At 39.1% G+C, this 18,286-nt stretch overlaps 3 protein-coding genes across 3 annotated transcripts in view; 1 reads left to right on the top strand and 2 right to left on the bottom strand.

Moving 5' to 3' along the window:
• Nucleotides 1–18,286, bottom strand: part of LOC308697603 (uncharacterized protein) — a 641,328-nt gene that overhangs the window by 18,620 nt on the left and 604,422 nt on the right. The window lies entirely within an intron of this gene.
• On the top strand, nt 881–4,337 carry LOC308687145 (major histocompatibility complex class I-related gene protein-like; the record flags this gene model as incomplete). Its single annotated transcript, XM_081359415.1, has 6 exons — nt 881–1,175; nt 1,279–1,566; nt 2,558–2,842; nt 2,991–3,056; nt 3,156–3,160; nt 4,326–4,337. 6 exons carry the CDS (start codon nt 881–883, stop codon nt 4,335–4,337), a joined length of 951 nt encoding a protein of 316 aa, XP_081215541.1.
• LOC308697448 (uncharacterized protein) lies at nt 8,154–18,064 on the bottom strand (the record flags this gene model as incomplete). The annotated part of the gene is made up of 2 exons (XM_081376683.1): nt 17,399–18,064; nt 8,154–9,001 (listed from the first exon to the last, which is right to left on the bottom strand). Exons 1-2 carry the CDS (start codon nt 17,853–17,855, stop codon nt 8,154–8,156), a joined length of 1,305 nt encoding a protein of 434 aa, XP_081232809.1. The 5' UTR covers nt 17,856–18,064.

The raw sequence follows: 18,286 nt of genomic DNA, 5'->3' as shown, positions 1-18,286 counted from the left end.
ATCCTTAACAATGCAAACAGGACCATTACATGATTGTTTTTATTATTAACCTTGTATTTTGAGATGTATCTCCAAATTTCTTTTTAACATAATTTAACATAATTTCTCTGTGATAACCACGATTCATAAATCTTAGAGTTAAACCATAGACCATTGCGAGTATGATTCTTCTGTGCCACAGACTGTCTAATAGGAAAACTCTTGATAAGAGCTTTAGGATGAAAACTCACCCCTCAAAGTTTACTCTCGGAAATACTTTTACATCAACAAAACTAATACTTGCTGTGTCACATTTCATAGTAAACTTTAGTAAACATAGTAAACATCATCAATGTACTGTTTATAAAGCACACTCTTGGAGAAAAGAAAGGATTCAATCCATTTAGAATAAAATAATTTTCAAAAACTCCCATATACAAGCAGGCATAATTCGGCGCCATTTTACATCCCATACTGTAGCTGTTCCTTTCACTATTAAGAAGAAATCATTCTGGAAACGAAAATAATTATTGGTCAGGACAATGCTTGTTAAATCCATTAGGTTTCACATCAACCGTTCCATCGGTTCCATCGCCCATAAGCCATCCGTATAGGGGATATTTGTGGGTCTATATAAACTCTGAACATCAAACATGGCGAGAAGAACATCATCAACAGCATATAGTGATTCAATAAAGAATCTCTTAAGTCATGATAATGTAATATAAACCTTTCAGGATCAGTTGTCAGTAAAATGTACAGTTACACAAAAACTACCCAGCCCCTGGGTAAAAGTAATAAAAATGAATCACATAATTATCCAACAAGCTGAATCTAAAATAATAAAAATAATAATTTCATTACAATCATTTTTAAGAGTGCAGTTCTTTTATGCCTTGTTATGGGTATTTTATTCCTCTTCATTGTAGAGAAACACTCGCTGTATTACATTTACACTGGTTTGTCCAAACCTGTGGATCTGCCGGGCATCTATGAATTCAGTGCTATGGGTCTGCTAGACGACACACAGATCGACTATTACAATAGTGAAGAAAAGAGAAAGATTCCCACACAGCCCTGGATGAAAGAGAAAATGCAGGAGGATTACTGGGAAAAAGGCACTCAGTCCAGAAAGAGCAAAGAACAGTGGTTTAATGTCAATGTCAAGATTCTGATGGAACGACACAATCAATCAGGTGAGGAACATTCATGCTGTTTAACCTGCATATACCTAAATTAATTATTCATATTATTATTTTTTACTATTGTTGCAAACATTTTGCTTCATCTCCATTCCAGATCTTCATGTTTTTCAGTGGAGACACGGTTGTGAAGTTGAGCAGCAGGGAGATAAAGTGAAGTTTCTCAAAGGTGTTTCTGACTACGGCTATGATGGAGAGGACTTCCTGTATTTTGATATTAAAGAGTCTCAATGGGTCGCCCTAGTGGATGCAGCTCTACCAACCAAGAGAAAGTGGGACAATGTGCCGATCCTAAACCAATACACCAAAGGCTACCTGGAGAAAGAGTGTGTGGACTGGCTCAACAAATTAAGAGAATATGCAGACGAGAAGCTCAGAAACGGATGTGAGTTTGGGTGTGTTCACACTGTCAGTCCAAATCTGATTATCCGTGCATCCGAATGAACTCTGCATTGCGCTCTATGGAAATGACGTTGTGTTGGTGGGTATACGCAAAAAACAACAGCAACAGCAGCAACATAGAGCGGTTTGCAGTACAGATGTTGTCTTATTTAAAACATGACTCGATGTGAGCTGGCGTGCAGGACTACTGCGTCTTCTGAGGCAGCGGTAGAAGGAGGACAGACGCAAAACATATCACCGTTATATTATAATTTTCTGTGCGCCTGCACTTAAAGGTGCAGAGTGTAATTTTAGCGCCATCTAGTGGTGAGGTTGCGGATTGCAACCAACAGAAGTTACGGTGGCCGACAGGAAGTGATGTCGTCTGAGACAGCAGAAAGTAGCCAGTCCAGCAATGAGGTTTCTTTACAAAGATAACTAAGGAAATTAGGTTTACTTAATTATTCAGTAAAACGATATGTTATTGAGAATATTATTGTAACTTTATTCATCATTGTGTTTTTTTTTTTATTCGCTGAACAACATAGTAACGAAACACGTTTGTCCGTTTAGGGCTCCTGTAGAAACATGTCGATGTAAGGGGACCCGAGGTGTTTGTAGATAGAAATGGCTCATTCTAAGGTAATACAAACATAACGGTTCAAGGTCTTTATACACCACTGAAAACATAGTTATGTATATGATATTGCATTTGTCATCAGATCCTCCTTAATATTACACAATGAACTATTATAACTGCAACAGCCTTGTTTCTGCAGCAACTTTAAGCATGTTTCTTATAACAACGTCTGACGTTTTAATGTAATTTATTTTATTTTTGCCGTTCACACATGCTAAATGTGTTCGGATTCCAATCGGATATTCACAACATTCATATTTGAACTGACAGTCTGAATGATGCTGAGATTTGTTTATTATCTGCAGGTTTCATATAGAGATGAAACTGATTAATCCATTGATTCCTGTGTTTCCAGCTCCTCCAGATGTGCATTTGTTTGTAATAAGGTCTATCAGGGACAGATCCAAGCTGAAACTGACCTGTCTGGTCACCGGCTTCCACCCCAAAGACGTGATGATGACCATTAGGAAAGATAACACATCTCTGCCTGATGATCAGATTGAATCCTCAGGAATCAGACCAAACCATGATGGATCCTATCAGCTGAGGAAGAGTGTGGAGATTGAGGAGGAGGAAAAAGATCAATATGATTGTCTTGTGTCTCACAGTTCCCTCAAAGAACCAATTATCGACAAACTAGGTAGGCAATCTGCAAGCATTCAATTATTATATATACATTGCAATGCCTTTTTCAGATATTATTTAGAATTAAAATATTCAGATATTGTTTCAGCTTTATTCATGTCTGAGAATAGCACTGCACACTTCCTTTTATCATGGTTTTCTAGCTGCCGAATCACTGAATGCCTATACAGCGAATGCTGAAGAACCTTTGCCTGAGCAAGAGTCTGATGGTATGTCTTCACTACTTTTTTTAAAAGCTTTGTTATTTATCAGGCAAATTTCCAATAGATTAGCACTGCAGATTTGACGTTTCACTGTTTCTCCAACAGGACACGTGAGTTCTGCTGAAACATCACACAGCAGCACAACTGTTTCCATATTTTATCTCTCTCTCATATTTCATTTGATCTGGGTATTTTGAAGCACTTTCCTCGAGAAACTGACAAGATTTTCCAGACTCAAACTGAATGCTATGAATGAAATTCAGTCATTAAAAAAATGTAATTAATCAAACGTGTGAGTTTGTCTTTCTGACTTGCATAGAGCCATCAGCATGTTTCCACTGTAAAATAGAATTTCCATCAATATTTTCAATAATAAATCAAGTACATTTTGCCAGACATTTATGCACAGTAACATTATGAATAGCTGTCTCTTGACAAACATTGTAAAATCAAAATTTGACATCTATATCTTTTTAAATTGAAGAAGATAATGTTTAGCAGGTTATATTCTATGAATAAGTCTAAAAAATACTTCTCTAACCTCATTTCTTAGGAAATAATGATTAGACAACAGTACATTTTTCTTCCATTGACATCATCAACAAATTGACTCCAGTATATCATAACATTTGGTGGTGTAAGAGTGTTATTTTGGAACATGTCTATTTTTTAAGCAGTTATTGTTGCAAAAAGCATATTTCACAAAAGCAGGTTTGGGTAAAGAGGAGGGAGATTCAAACAATCCAGTCTCCTTTTGTTTTTTAAACAGCATGCACACACACACACACACACACACACACACACACACACACACACACACACACACACACACACACACACACACACACACACACACACACACACAGGGATTGGACTAGAGTCCTTTACAAACATTACAAACAGTGGTATGAACACACAGGAAAGTGTTTTTTCCTTGAAATAAAGTTGGTTGAATGTCACGTTTAAATCTAATTTTAAATTAGATCGTCACGTTGATTTTGTAATAAATAAATAGATATATGATAAATAAATAAATAGATAATAAAATAAATAATCCACGCTGAAGGTGAAATTAATAGACATGTCACACATAAGTATATTGGATGAAGACCATTTGCATACATATATGTGCACTCCAAAAGCAGGAAGTATAACTTGGTGAGAAACACACTAGATAGTCGAGGTGAACTGTCTAACATCATAAGAGAACTTACAAAATGTCAGAACTGCTTTCACTTTCAGTTTGAATCGTGTGCCGCTGTTTGTCTCCTGAAGGAGGCGCTGTGACTCCATCAGAAACACCAGAAAAAAAAAGCCTTGTCAAATCCGCAGTGATCAAATGTTTTAGCTCAATAACATTAATCAGATGTTAACAATATCTTGTGTAAAGACGATATTTAAACCAGTTGATCACTGACACAGCAGCAGCTCTGTTATAACCAGAGATGTATAGTAACGAAGTAGAACTACTTCACTACTGTACTTAAGTACTAAAAGGCTGTATCTGTACTTTTCTAGAGTATTATTTTTTTCTCCTACTTCCACTTTTACTTAAGTCCATATTTTCGGCGAGTGTAATACTTTTACTCCGATACTTTTTTTATGTGCTGCATCGTTACTCGTTACAATTATAAAAATGTTACGAATCATTCCAAACCCACATTATCACTGCCAGAGCGGTAGATGGCTCTGTCACCAGGTTTGATGAAGCTAGCCCAGCGAATCAAACGATCAAGAAGACCGCGCGTACTCCCGTTCTGCCCAAGGGTGCAGCGATTTGTATTATTTTGAAGCACCCCCGGACGCCGCCATTGGCTAACGGAACCCCACCTGCAGTTAGCATCCCATTGACTCCCATTCATTTTGGCGTCACTTTGACAGCGAATAACTTCACATCTGAGGCGTTTAAAGACTCCATTTGTCCATTATTTATTTCTAAAGAAACACGAAAATGTATAAAAGGCTCCATTACCTTGTAGCTTATGTTATGGCCCCGTAGAAGCAGTTTTTGTAAAAGTAGGCTAACGATTGCGTCACAGCCACGCGACTCTCTGTCGCACAGTAGGAAATTACCGTATGGACAGGAAGAGAAGCTCGCGAGCAATCGGGAGGACGTCGAGGCAAAATGACAAAGTAATTAATCAGAACACCTACAAAAAGTTTCTCCTGCTCCAAGATCATGGACAGCTCCTACTCACACTCTCCGTCTCTGCGAGTTTCGGAAGGTAATGATTCAGATTGATCTTGGCACAGCCACTAGAAGACAGACGGTTTGCTCACGTCACATCTACGTCGTCGAGCTCAGTTTGAGTCTGCGCAGTACGCTGGACCCCCAGGAAGTAAAAGTTTCTAATGGGCTTCACTTTGTCTCCGTTGAATCCAATGGGGTCGCTGTGTCCATTTCTTTTACTGTCTATGGTTCTGCCTTTCGCTCTGCTGCCTGCCTCCACTGAGAACACTTGAGCTTTGTTCAGTTGTTTCGAGATGGAAGAACCAGAACTTCGTGATCGTGGCGGTGAGGGTGAGGGTGAGGAAGGAGACCACTCCTGGCCCTACTAGCCATGTTTTCATTTGTCGGAGTGAAAGACAATTCAAATAGATTGAAGTGCGTAACTGTTAACTGTCATGAGGACGCCGATGAACTGAATCGTTCCTTGTTTAAATAGTTTAAAGTTAGGCTACTATTATGTGTAATGTTATTACCTTGACAAACTATACATCATTAAAATGATATAAGACTCAAGTTTCAGTATTTGAGCACTATTTTATTCTGAGAAACTTATAGGGACAGTTATGTTTTAATTTATGTCAGTTATATATCAGGAAAAAATAGTCGATACCTTTAATATGAATTATGAGCGTCAGCCGCACCCATGCAGAAAAAAAAAAAAAAAAACTCATGTGCGGTCGTCATGAAAGCGCTTGACCAAACAACGTCCCTCAGGGCTTTTAGCTCAAAAATTTGCAGATTTTGATAGATTGATAGATTTCATAGGTTTACGTTAGATTTCTATAGAGAGGAATAATATTTATTTAAATTATTATAACCAAAATGGGCCGATGTAATCATTATGAGCGCTGGATACTCTGATGTAGCCTACTGTGTTTTCAGTCCATACTGGCAGCCAGAGGGCGCCCTATGCACATTAGACCATATATGGAACACATGAAGAAGAGCCATTCCAGGAACTCCCTGACATAAACAAAGCTTCAAGAGATCGCTGTTACATGCTGGTAAATACACAATAAGCTGTAGAGAAAAAAGGCACAAGCAGGGAAGAGAAGAGAGGGATGCTTTAGAGGGGGGAGGGACATATTTGATCTGTTTTTTGTTTACAAAGAGTTAAGCTCAGTGTGTTAAGGTGTTCTTGAACATTCATGTCCTTGTACTGCTGCTTCAGCCAAATTAATTGTGTCCTAAACATTTGAAATAATATAAACAATATGATGTTCAAACTTTTGACTCTTTTCTTTAATAACTTCATAACACAATACTTGTACTTTTACTTTCAGTACTTGAGTAGTAATTTTTTAAATAAACTACTTGCAATACTTAAGTACAAAAAATGTTGAATACTTTAGTACTTCTACTTAAGTATTTTGCTTAAAGAGCACTTCAACTTCTACTCAAGTCACTTTTTTGATAGAGCACTTGTACTTTTACTCAAGTCTGGGTCTCTAGTACTTTATACATCTCTGGTTATAACTGATCTCAGAGCAGCTGCTGTCTGGACGACAGGAGGAATGCTGCACATGCGCACATGGCAGCAAAAAATCAAAACCTGACAGCCTCTGCTAGAAATCTTATAATGGGCCGTGGTTGGATCTTCCATCAGGACAACGATCCAAAACAAACATCAAAATCAACACAAAAATGTGTTAGGGAGCACAAAATGAAGCTTCTGCCATGACCGTCCCAGTTCCCTGACCTGAACCATATAGAAAATGAGTGGAGTGAACTGCAGAGAAGTACCAACATGGATCTGGGAATCTGGGAGAGATTCTGTATGAAGGAATGATCGCTGATCTCTTGTCAGGTGTTCTCCAAACTCATCAGGCATTATAGGAGAAGACTCAGAGCTGGTATCTTGGCAAAAGGAGATTGCAAAAAGTATTTAATAACAGGGTGCCAACAATTGTGGCCAACGTGTTTTGGAGAAAAACATTTATTTCATAATGTGATTTACCCCCCACTTTCAATTCTTTTACTTCAATGAAAGGTTAGATTTTGCACATTTTGTGAATGAAAGATCAAAAGGATAAACAATGCAGATTTATTTTTTACAGCCAGTTTTGATCATATTTACCAGGGGTGCCATTCATTCTGACATTGACAGTATATAAACATAGGCTATAGTTATTTCATTATCAAACTACTTGGAATTATCAATTAAACTCTCCCTCACAGTGTCTGAGAGATATTAAAATATTGGTACAGAAAAACCTTAGAAGAAATCAAAACTTTTACTCTTCACATGCCAATTACTGAATTTTTAAAACATTGTTGCACATGATAACAACTATCATAAATAATGAGGTCTTTGTGTCCCTTATTTAAAATATATATATATATATATATATATATATATATATATATATATATTTATGTATATATATATATATATCTACTGAAACCATCAGCAAAGTTCAGTCCATCAGATTATAAGAGACACAAGGTCTGCTAACAGTTTTACACATTAGATAATAAGGAGAAAATGGAAAGGAAAATAATTTTGCAATATTTTATGCTTTTATTAAATTATGTAATGTTTCAGTACAGTATGTGTCAAAATAATCAAATAACACTATTGTGTGCAGTTTATTTAGTGCTAAAATCAGGCTGTTGGAAAGAGTTTTTAAAATGTTTTGACCTTTTTCCATTTTCCCAGAGAGACAATTTCCAATGAAATGGCATCCCATTAAACAGAAACTAAAGTACTATTAGCTTCATGTAAATACAGAAAATAAAAATAAAGCATTATATTGCTATTTGAGTTTTGATTTTAGACTTTCAGAAATATCACAGAATGACACAGCCTGTTTTATTCTTCAGTTTTTCAGTTAGCTGTCGTTCTTTTATTTTCATTTTCTTCTTTCTTTATGCTAAAGACGCTCTTTAAGCATCTCTGTGAGCTCCAGAACATGCTTCACTTTTCTTTCTGTTGACTCATGAAATTCCTCTGCTTGTTTTCTGGCTTCATCTTGATGTTTCTTCATCATGTCTTTTATTTCCATCTCATATTTGGCTTGTAACTCTTTTTTCTGATTCTGAATTTCTCTTTCTTTCTCTTTCAGTATTTCCTCAAATCTCTTTTTAATGGACATCTCTGCCTCCTCAAACATGCTGTTAGTGAAGTATCGACCCTCATTAGCATTCTTCACTTCTTCTATCATGTTTAACAGTTGAATCACTTGAGTTTTGTCTTGTTTCTCTCTGTTATTGAAAGCCAGGAATCTGTTTCCACAATCTCTGATCAGTTTCTTCAGTTCAGCACAGTTACTTCTCTTCACATAATCTTGTATGGACTCATTCCCAAGTTCGTCTCCTCTAGTGAACAGAACGATGCTGAACTGAGCAGCTTTTGGGCCAAAGATCTTCTTTATCAGATCCATAGTGTCCATCTTCTCTTTGGTGAATCTTCCCAAACTCAACACAATGACAAACACATGAGGTCCAGGTGCTGACATTAAAACACATTTCAATATTTCTTCCACCACTTGATCAATTTGCAGCGCCATGTCATAGAGTGCTGGAGTATCAACAACAGCTACTGATCGACCATCAACTTCACCAACTCCCTTCTGACAAACTGTCGTCACTGAATCTGTGTTTAATTGGCTCTGAAATTCATTTTTTCCCAGAATAGTGTTTCCTGTTGCACTCTTTCCATTTCCTGTCCTCCCGATCAGCACAATCCTCAACTCCTGATCATCTGCTTCACCTTCAGCACCTGAAAATAAAGTTGATAGAATACATGTATTAAATGTGTTATGAACTGGCTTTTTTATTGTTTTATATATTGTTGTGGTCAACTTATGACGTTCGCTTGGTTTTTACATTCAAAAACATGAAAATGAATAAGTAATAGGCTGTTTTCTACCCTGGTTTTAGGCTCGGTTTTTATGGCCATTGAAGACTTGGAAGTAAACGCCCACTGCTATGATTTGATAACAGTTTTGCATATTATAATGAGTTTCATGTAATGCGCGAATCGGTGGGAAGGGCTAAACAGGCAGCGTTGAAGTAGCTGTTGATCTTCTGCGGAGGTGGTGTTTGATACCCTTTGACGTCATAGTTCCCCACTTTGAAAAACCTGTCGTTCACTGTGCCTGGTGTCAATAAAAGCTTTTACTGGACTAACAAGGAAGTTTTCAGTTCTGAAACTTACAGGATATTCTTTTAGTGTGATGACCTTTTATATGTCAAAAGCTCAAGGAAAATTTGATTTCTCAGTTCATCACCCGTTTAATATCATGCAGGAGTTTACTACAAATTTCTCAAATTAATAAAACATCAGTCTCTTGTTGTTTCTGAACCCAAAACATAGAAAACACCACAGATTGTCTTTCAAGTTTGAATAGTTTTGTCTACATTTGTTATGAAAGCAGATGGATGATCTACTAGTATTTTTGATAATCTGAGAGGCGTCTGGTTCTGGTCTGAATACAGACTTTGGGAATGTTTAAAAATAATTATATATAAGTACATTTATGCTGGTGTCTATTGTTTTTCCTGCTGTAAACTTCTTTTACATGATATTTCAAAAACAGAAAGTCTGTATCCATAGCCACGGTGAGTGGGTTTCAAAAACAGCTAGATATGACAAGGGACTGAAAAAAAACTGAAAACTACAGTATATACAGAGAACACTTCACTGTTAGACCTTACTGGGCTTTTTTACAGTAAAATACTGGCAACACTGTTACCCAGTAACATTGATTTATAATGCACTAATAATGTGAGCAAAGTATTACTGTGAACTTTAAACGTCTGGAAAGATGAATGTGTATTTAAATTGGGTCATTTATGTTGTAGAAATGTGAAATTATTTTTGAATTTGGAGCCTTCTAGAATGAGAAAAGCCAGAAAATGTATTTTTGGCTCACGTGGATGAAAGACAACAACTCCCAGCATGCACTTGCTTCGCTGCTCTACGAGGCCACTCCCAAGCCACGCCTACCGGTTAGAGAGCAGTTGTAAACAACAAAGCTAAGCTAATAGCTTTCCGTGAGTCTGCCCAGGTTTTTGAGATCGCACAAAATGTCCGGGATTCGGCTTTTGTGTTCTACAGTCGCCATTCATCATGTTTACTGTGGCGAGCAGGACGAGGCTAGGGCCGCGGGAGAACGACGCGAGGCCGGTGGCGTGATTACTGATGCGCGAGACCTGTGAGACGCACCGGTCTAGTATCTCTCACGGAGGAGCGGGTATTTTCTTAGCAATGGTAAAACGCACATCAACCGATCACTTGTTTAGCGTTCATGTAAACACTACATTCAGATTCACCAATCGGAATGAATTCCGTTAGATTGAAACAAAAGGTGTGCATGTAAACAATGAATGGCGACTGCAGAAAGCAAAAGCCGAATCCCGGACATTTTGGACAATCTCGACGGCCGGACATGTCCGGGAAAAAGAGTATAACCCCTACTACTCAGCTTTCTCCACAGAATAAGAACCTGATAGCTTAGCTTCCAAATAAAGATGGCTGAGACTGCTTGTACATTCTGTGAGTGAGATCCCACTCTCTATGGGCGGGTTGAGAACATGCGGAACAGCTCCTTCTCTACTGGCTGTAGTCTTTAGCCTCTGGCCAAAAAATCCTCCGATGACGCAAAATGACGATTTTTGCGTCATCGGAGGATTTTTTCCAGACAAAAAATACATAAATGAGGGAGGAAAGCATGGTGATTCGAAAATACTACAGGTTTTCTACTGATACAAAGCTTAATGCTAAATCCTGAAGTATCCCTTTAATTTTTTATTTGAGACCACTAAAAAAATATTGTAACAAAGATATTTCCACTGGACCAGCAACTACACAGTCACCGCTTGTTAAATAAAGCAACATGTAGCGTATCAGCAATGTTTCTAGATAGAGGGATCACGTGACTCATCGACAGTGATGCAAGCATAGTTTTCAGATCTGCTTCCATAGTCTTAATTTTTCAGTAATCCTATCACATACTTCGAATACTTCAACATCTATCTCATCATGAATCCTTCCCCAGTCAAAGAAGCACGGAAAAGGGAAAATGAACAATCACCTTTAAAGAAAAAAAAAATTCAAGGATTCTGCCATCTCCAAGGAAGAACTTGATGCAGCTATTGCTAATGGCATAAAGCTAGCCCTCCAAGAACAACAGCGTGGTCTAGATGTGGCCGTAGCCTCCACTGTCAGGGAAGCTGTGGACTCTATCCTGATCCCAGCACTACGTGATTTACGAACGGAAATCCAAAAGGCTAATGCAACTGTGAAGGAGATCAGCAGTGAACTTGAGAATGTAGCGAAATCTACTAAACGGACTCAAGACCGAGTGGACTCTGTTCAGACGGCTGCACGTGAGGACAGGCGATCGGCTATCGAACTAAAGACACAGCTAGACCAGCTCACTACAAAGTTGACAGACCTGGAGGACAGGGGATGAATAAATAATGTAAGGCTAGTTGGCTTACCAGAAGCAGTGGAGGGTTCGGATGCAATCGGCTACCTGAAAGATAATCTTCCCAAGTGGATCCCCTCATTGGTGGACTGAGACATTGACAATGAATGGGCACATCGTGTGTATGGTGGAGGAGAGGCTAACTTCAACAAGCCGCGCACCCTCATCTTCAGATTACTTGCGTTGGCAAGACAGAGCGGCTATCCTTAACGGGGCTCGCCAAGATTATCCAGTAAAGTACGCAGCCAATGGAGCCACCCACTCACGCGCATCCGCTCACCTGCTCATGCCTCAGCGCCAACAGCTGGCACTATCCAGTTCTTCCCCGACTACAGTTCAGCGACAACAGCAAAGAGAAGAGCTTCAGTTCTGTCATGAAGAAGGCTAAAGACATGGGCCTGGAGCCATTCCTCATCTATCCTGCGTGGATTAAACTGCAGTATAAAGGCGAAAGGAAGATGTTCGACTCCCCTCAGGCCGCCAAAGATTTTATCAACTCTCTTCCACGGAGGTCCACCTCTACACCGGTACGGCGCGACGGTGGTGCTACTGACGCAGCCTCAAACCCGACCATAGAAAAGAACCACGCCAGAGAAGGCAATTTAGTGGACATGGAGGAATGAACTTAGATCACCTAACAAGTTATGTAGCCAATGGTCAATCTCAGGATCCTCACTGCAAGGTATTTTGGAATGTAAGTTTAGTTAGGCTACGTCTTATGATAATTACTTTTCTTAGGTACGATCTAAAAACTAGTATGCTAAATTAGCCTTGCTTTACCAGTTCGAGAGGTGATGAATGTATTAATTTTATGTGTTATGACTGTGTAGGCTTGTCTGATACTATAGCCTTGCGTTGGGGTGGATTGGTCACGTATCAGACAATGTTTATGTTCTTACAGACCTACGGATTTTTGCCTGTGCGGTCTGTGTTTGTTTTTGTATACAGTTTTTCCCACCCCCTCCCCTTTACAGATGAGAATGGAAGACTTGCTTTTGCCCATGTTAGCTCCTGGTCCAAATGGACCAGGAGCTGTGTAAATTGGAATGCGGCTACTCGCCCCAAACAATCCCAATCTTATCTGTTTTCGGCCCCCCTAAACCAGCACTGGCCTTGGCCAAGGCCGCTGTTGGAACAACAACTCCCCCGGAAGAGCACTGCAGCGAGACGCTCTTGCGTTCCTTCCCCCAATCCCCACAGACACCTGCTGATTGTTGACTCTGACTGGGACCTGATCAAGGTTGTCTCCATGGCAACTGCTGCGTGACGCTATGACAATCCTGCGGACTGAGGCACCTAGGTTATGATGCCAGGCGTAGCGACTCTCCAGGCCAACACATACACGAACTCTTACAAATATACAGATATGCATTCACTCCCCCCACACCCCATCCCTCGCCTTCGACGCTTTGTACCCCCAGCCTGACAGACGGGTCTGTGACCAGCGCCGAAAATGGCTGCAGGAACAGGATGGCTGCTTTCCTGTGCTGGGTTACCTCCACCCTATTATATGCCTGTTTAACCGAAGCTAATTTGGTTGTGTTTCTCCATCCCCAATGTCACTTCTCTCTCTTTTACGGCCGTGACGAGAGCGTTGCTCTCCTCGGCTGTGAACCGTTCCTGGCGCGCGCCTGGCAAATCCGCCGTTATAATAGCAATACGCCAAGGAAAAAGTGCGTCTGCTCTTAAAGGGAATGTGAGATGATGCTCTGATTGGTTTATTTCACGTTATGCCCAAACCACACCTATGAATAATAAAGCTACTTCAGACCAACCCCTTTTAGATTTGCGCCGGGCGCAAGAGTAATTTATCCCGCCGGGAAAATAGCAACAGCGCCGAGACCCGCCCACAAAGTTACTTGCGCTTTGCGCTTTGACACTTGCATTTCAGATCGTTAAAATAGGGCCCATTGTATGTATGTTTGTATGGACAGATTGATGGCTAATTTCACTGGTTCTTGTACTTGTACTTGTACTTGTACTTGTGACTATGTGACAATAAAGGCTACTACTACTACTACTAGTAGTATACTCATTCATAAATTAGCTTTCACATCCATATACTGCCCAAATGAGCCTGACAGAGATTTTTTTTCTTACAATGGAAGCACATTGTTAGTACAAAATGATTGTTCTTTAGTGGTGGGAGGTGATTTCAATGCAGTCCTTAACAGTGTTGGGTGTAATGCGTTACAAAGTAACGCGTTACTGTAATTAAAATACTTATCCACTGAAAAGGTAAAGTAAGGGATTACTTTTCATTTTTAGGTAATTTAATTACAGTTACTTATAATGTACTCGCGTTACATACTGTAAATTAGTTCAACAGGTTTGCATAAATCAATATTGAATTTAAAATCTAAATGTATCGCCAAAGGTAAAAGTGAACGCTGCCTCTTTAAAATCGTTAGCTGTGTAGTGCAGTTGTGCGTGACGAGTTCGCGGCGCGCTAGTTGGTTACGTTGTCTGAAGTGGAAGATGTCGGCAGAAGCGAGTGGCTGTTTTAGTAAATGGAAATATTCCAATTATTTAAATTTTTTGACACAGGTAGACAAGAACATTACGGTACAATGTAAGCTATGTCCTGGGGAGAAAAAACTATCGGCCGCTGTCAATAGCACAAGTAATCTACTGAAGCACCTGACAAGGCAGCATCGACGAACACTTTTGAGTGATCCATGTTCGTCGACAGATAACGCTACGGCAACCCCTGTTAAGCAGCCAAAACTTGATTTTACACAGGCGGTGCAGAAAGTGTCTGAAGGTGAGCTTAAAAAAATGATTGCAGGCTACGTAGTGGAAGAGATGCTACCTCTGCGTACTGTAGAGTCTCCGTCTTTTAGGCGCATACTAAACAAAATACCTGTGTGTGGCAAAAAAGCAGCCCTGCCCGATCGAAAAACGTTTTCATCTTACTTAGATAAGTGTTACACTGACATGGAAGTCGAGCTAAAAAGGACATTCGAGAGTTTGGAATATATTTCCACGACTGCCGACATTTGGACGAGCCATAACAAAAGTTTTCTCGGAATGACGGCACATTGGATTGATCCTTCTACTTTTCTACGCGGACACGCAGCATTAGCTTGTAAAAGAGTTAAAGGGAGACACACATATGATGTAATCGCCAATGAAATTGAACAAGTCCATTCAGCTTATGGACTTAACTCTAAAGTGACAGCAACTGTGACAGACAACGGATCCAATTTTGTCAAAGCATTTAGAATGTTCGAGCAATCAGATTCTGATGAGGAGTCAGAGGAAGATGAAGAGGTGACATTTACTGATGTTGCACAGACTCTCTCCACAGACTCTGATGGACAGTTTTCTCTCCCTCCACACTTAAGGTGTGCATCACACACACTGAACTTAATTTTTCATGATGTTGAGAAATGGCTAACAGCAAATGAGTCCAAAGTCATCTACAGAAGTGCTATTTCAAAGTGTTCTGCACTGTGGACAAAAGCGAACCGTTCTTCTGTGGCTTCAGAGTTAGTAGATAATTTTTTCAAGAAAAAACTCATAGTGCCTACTTCAACACGATGGAATTCATTTCACGATGCCCTGTCCAGGATCACTGACATTCCAGTTGCGGAGTTAAATACTGTTTGCGCTCAGTTTGGAATAAAATGCTTCAATGATCGGGAGTATCTGTTCCTAAAGGAATATTGTATTGTGTTGAAGCCACTGACTGTAGCGCTAGACATATTGCAAGGAGAAGATAACTGCTATTTTGGAACCCTTCTTCCAACTCTCGAGATTCTAATGTCCAGGACGCTGGCACTGCGGGATGAGCTTAGGATGACAGCATCTCTCCCTGATGTCATTGTTCAGGTAATCTGATATTTATACAAATTGCTAGATTTTTGGTTTACCCATGGCTTAAATCCATTTTTATATTATCTGTCATACTCTTGTATAATGTGAAGTGTCTGATGTATTTTTTTTTTTCCTCATAGGCTATCAAGATACGCTTTTCCTCTATGATGGACAGTAAAAAAGCTCTCCTGGCTGCAGTCACTTTGCCCAAATTTAAGTTACGCTGGATCAGAGAAGAAGAGAAAAAAGACACTGTTAGGGCAATGCTTACTACAGAGTGCCGTGGGTTGCCTCTTGAAGACCAACAGCATAATGATCAACATCACAAGAAGCATGCTGACTCCACTGATGACTTTTTTTCATTTGAGGAGGAGGATTGTACCTACTCTGCTGAAACCGAGGTCATGGAATATTTGAAATCTGCAGGGTCTGACCTGGGCGTTCTTAGACAGTATCCCAGGATTAAGGCCATTTCACTGAGGTACAACACAGCCACACCATCAAGCGCACCAGTGGAAAGGCTTTTCAGCCTGGGCAATCTTGTGCTCACCCCCAGGAGAAACCGACTGTCAAGCAAACGTTTTGAGAGACTTACATTAATGAGATACAACCACTTTTTCAAAAAGGAGGCAGTACAGTCAGCTGAGCACTGAGCAGTAGAAATTAGTTTTTGTTGAAAAACATATGACTGCATACAGTATGCATGAAATATGTTGCTCATTGCTTTGAAATATGAACTATTTACAGCTTGATTAATTATAATAGTAATTATATTATTTGTTGTTCAGATATTTTTCAAAGGAATTCTGACCGTTAACTAAAGGTTACAGTGAATTATAAATGAGTTCATTTTGTTGAAACACATGACTACATATAATATTGTACTCGTTGTTTTGAAAGCAAGTTTCATGTTTACAGCTTGATACATGTCATTTAACTTCTCTTAAGTTTACCTTTTTTGTTATTCAGATATGTAGCAGAGGAATTCTGTTTAACTAAAGGTTACATTTGTTACTGAAATGTTAAATAAAGCTAAAATGCTTTAAAAGGATAAACTATTCCATGTTTGACTCATATTTAATTATTAAGAGTTTCATTTCTATTGTCTATCTATCCGGTCGAGGTTTATAGGGATTTTAAGAAGTAATTTGTTTAATTACTTGTTGAGTAATTCAATTACTTTTTAGACAGAGTAATTAGAAAAGTATTTTAAATACAATATTGATGATGTAATTAGTAATTAATTACTTTTTTGAAGTAACTTACCCAACACTGGTCCTTAACCCGTCTCTTAATAGATCTAATTCAGATGCAATAGCCAATCCTTCATCTACCTTATTGAATACGCTTTTTAAAGATATAAATATTGTGGATGTTTGGCGTATACAGAATGCTACTGCTAGATATTACACATTTTTATGATTATATTTTTCTTAGCCCAACCCTAATTGCAGGACATACGTTCATTACTGTCTTACCAATTCTACTATCTGACCACTCATAGGCTACTTTCTCGAAAACGACAAATATTATCCAGAATGCATTGGTTTCTAGGGTATATTACTGTTTTAATGGAAAATGGTATGATACTGTCAGAATTTTATTTTTTTTTACAGTGTTGCAAATGCGCCATGGCGCGAGCGCAACTGGCTTTTAAAGGGAATGGGAGATAAGACTCTGATTGGTTTATTGCATGTTACGCCCAAAACACACCCATTACTCATTACGAGAATAGGGACACCCCTTTTAGACCATGCGTCTACCCTAAGTGCGCTTGTGTCGTGCACTTTAGACCATGTGCTTAAATTGTTCAAATAATTTCCTTATTAAGATATGTCATTCACAACAGAAAAAAATCCACTTACCTTCAGAGTGAACCTTCCCTTGTAGCTCTTTGATTGCATTCTCCATTTCACTTATTTCTTTCTTATGTTGTTCCTCCAGTTCATGTTTGACTCTGTTCTCTTGGGCTTTCACATACATCTGAGGTGAATATGGTTCAGTCTTCATGTTATCTATATAATCCAGTAGATCTGGGATCTGTCTTAAGTTTTCAGGTTCTTTTAACCCCATCACTCTGTACTGACCTCCACAGAGACCAATTAACCTCTGGGAATCTGGGCTGAATTGGACAAAATTGGTCACTCTTTTAATAAGCTCTGTTGTGAAAAGCACCATGAAATGCTCTCTGGAATAAAACATCTTGTGGATCTTCTCTATTTCTGCTCTCTCATCATTATTAAGTGGAGCAGCATGAACAATGAGGAGGAAAACATGAACTCCAGGATCACAGAGAGACATACAGCGGAGAGTCTGACGCATCACTTCCTCCTCTGAGAGCTGATTGACAGCTGGAAGCTCCACCAGACTGAGCTTACGTCCATGTATCCTCTCCTCTCTCTTCACACACTCTTCACTGCTCGCTCTCTGATTTATCTTTTTCCCTCGTAAAAGTTTGGACACTGAGATCTTTAATGTGCTATCACATCCACACAGCACGATATTCAGCTTCTTTTTTCCATAGAAATTCATTGACACTGAAAAACATATTAAGAGACATACACTGTAAAAAATTGCGCCGTAAAATAACGGTAATATACTGGCAGCTGTGGTTCCAGCAATGTACTGTTAATTTACAGCCATCTACCGTCAATATACAGCTCTCCTTTTTTACAGTATGTTACCGTAAAAATACCAAAGAAGGTAACTCATTTGGGTAACCGATTGCTTCAAACAGTTCGAGTTTAAAAACT

The sequence above is a fragment of the Scardinius erythrophthalmus genome (genome assembly GCF_964197995.2).
Source record: "Scardinius erythrophthalmus genome assembly, chromosome: 1".
NCBI lineage: Eukaryota > Metazoa > Chordata > Actinopteri > Cypriniformes > Leuciscidae > Scardinius > Scardinius erythrophthalmus.
The sequence above is the reverse complement of the archived record's forward strand: the minus strand, read 5'-3'. Positions and strand labels throughout refer to the sequence as shown.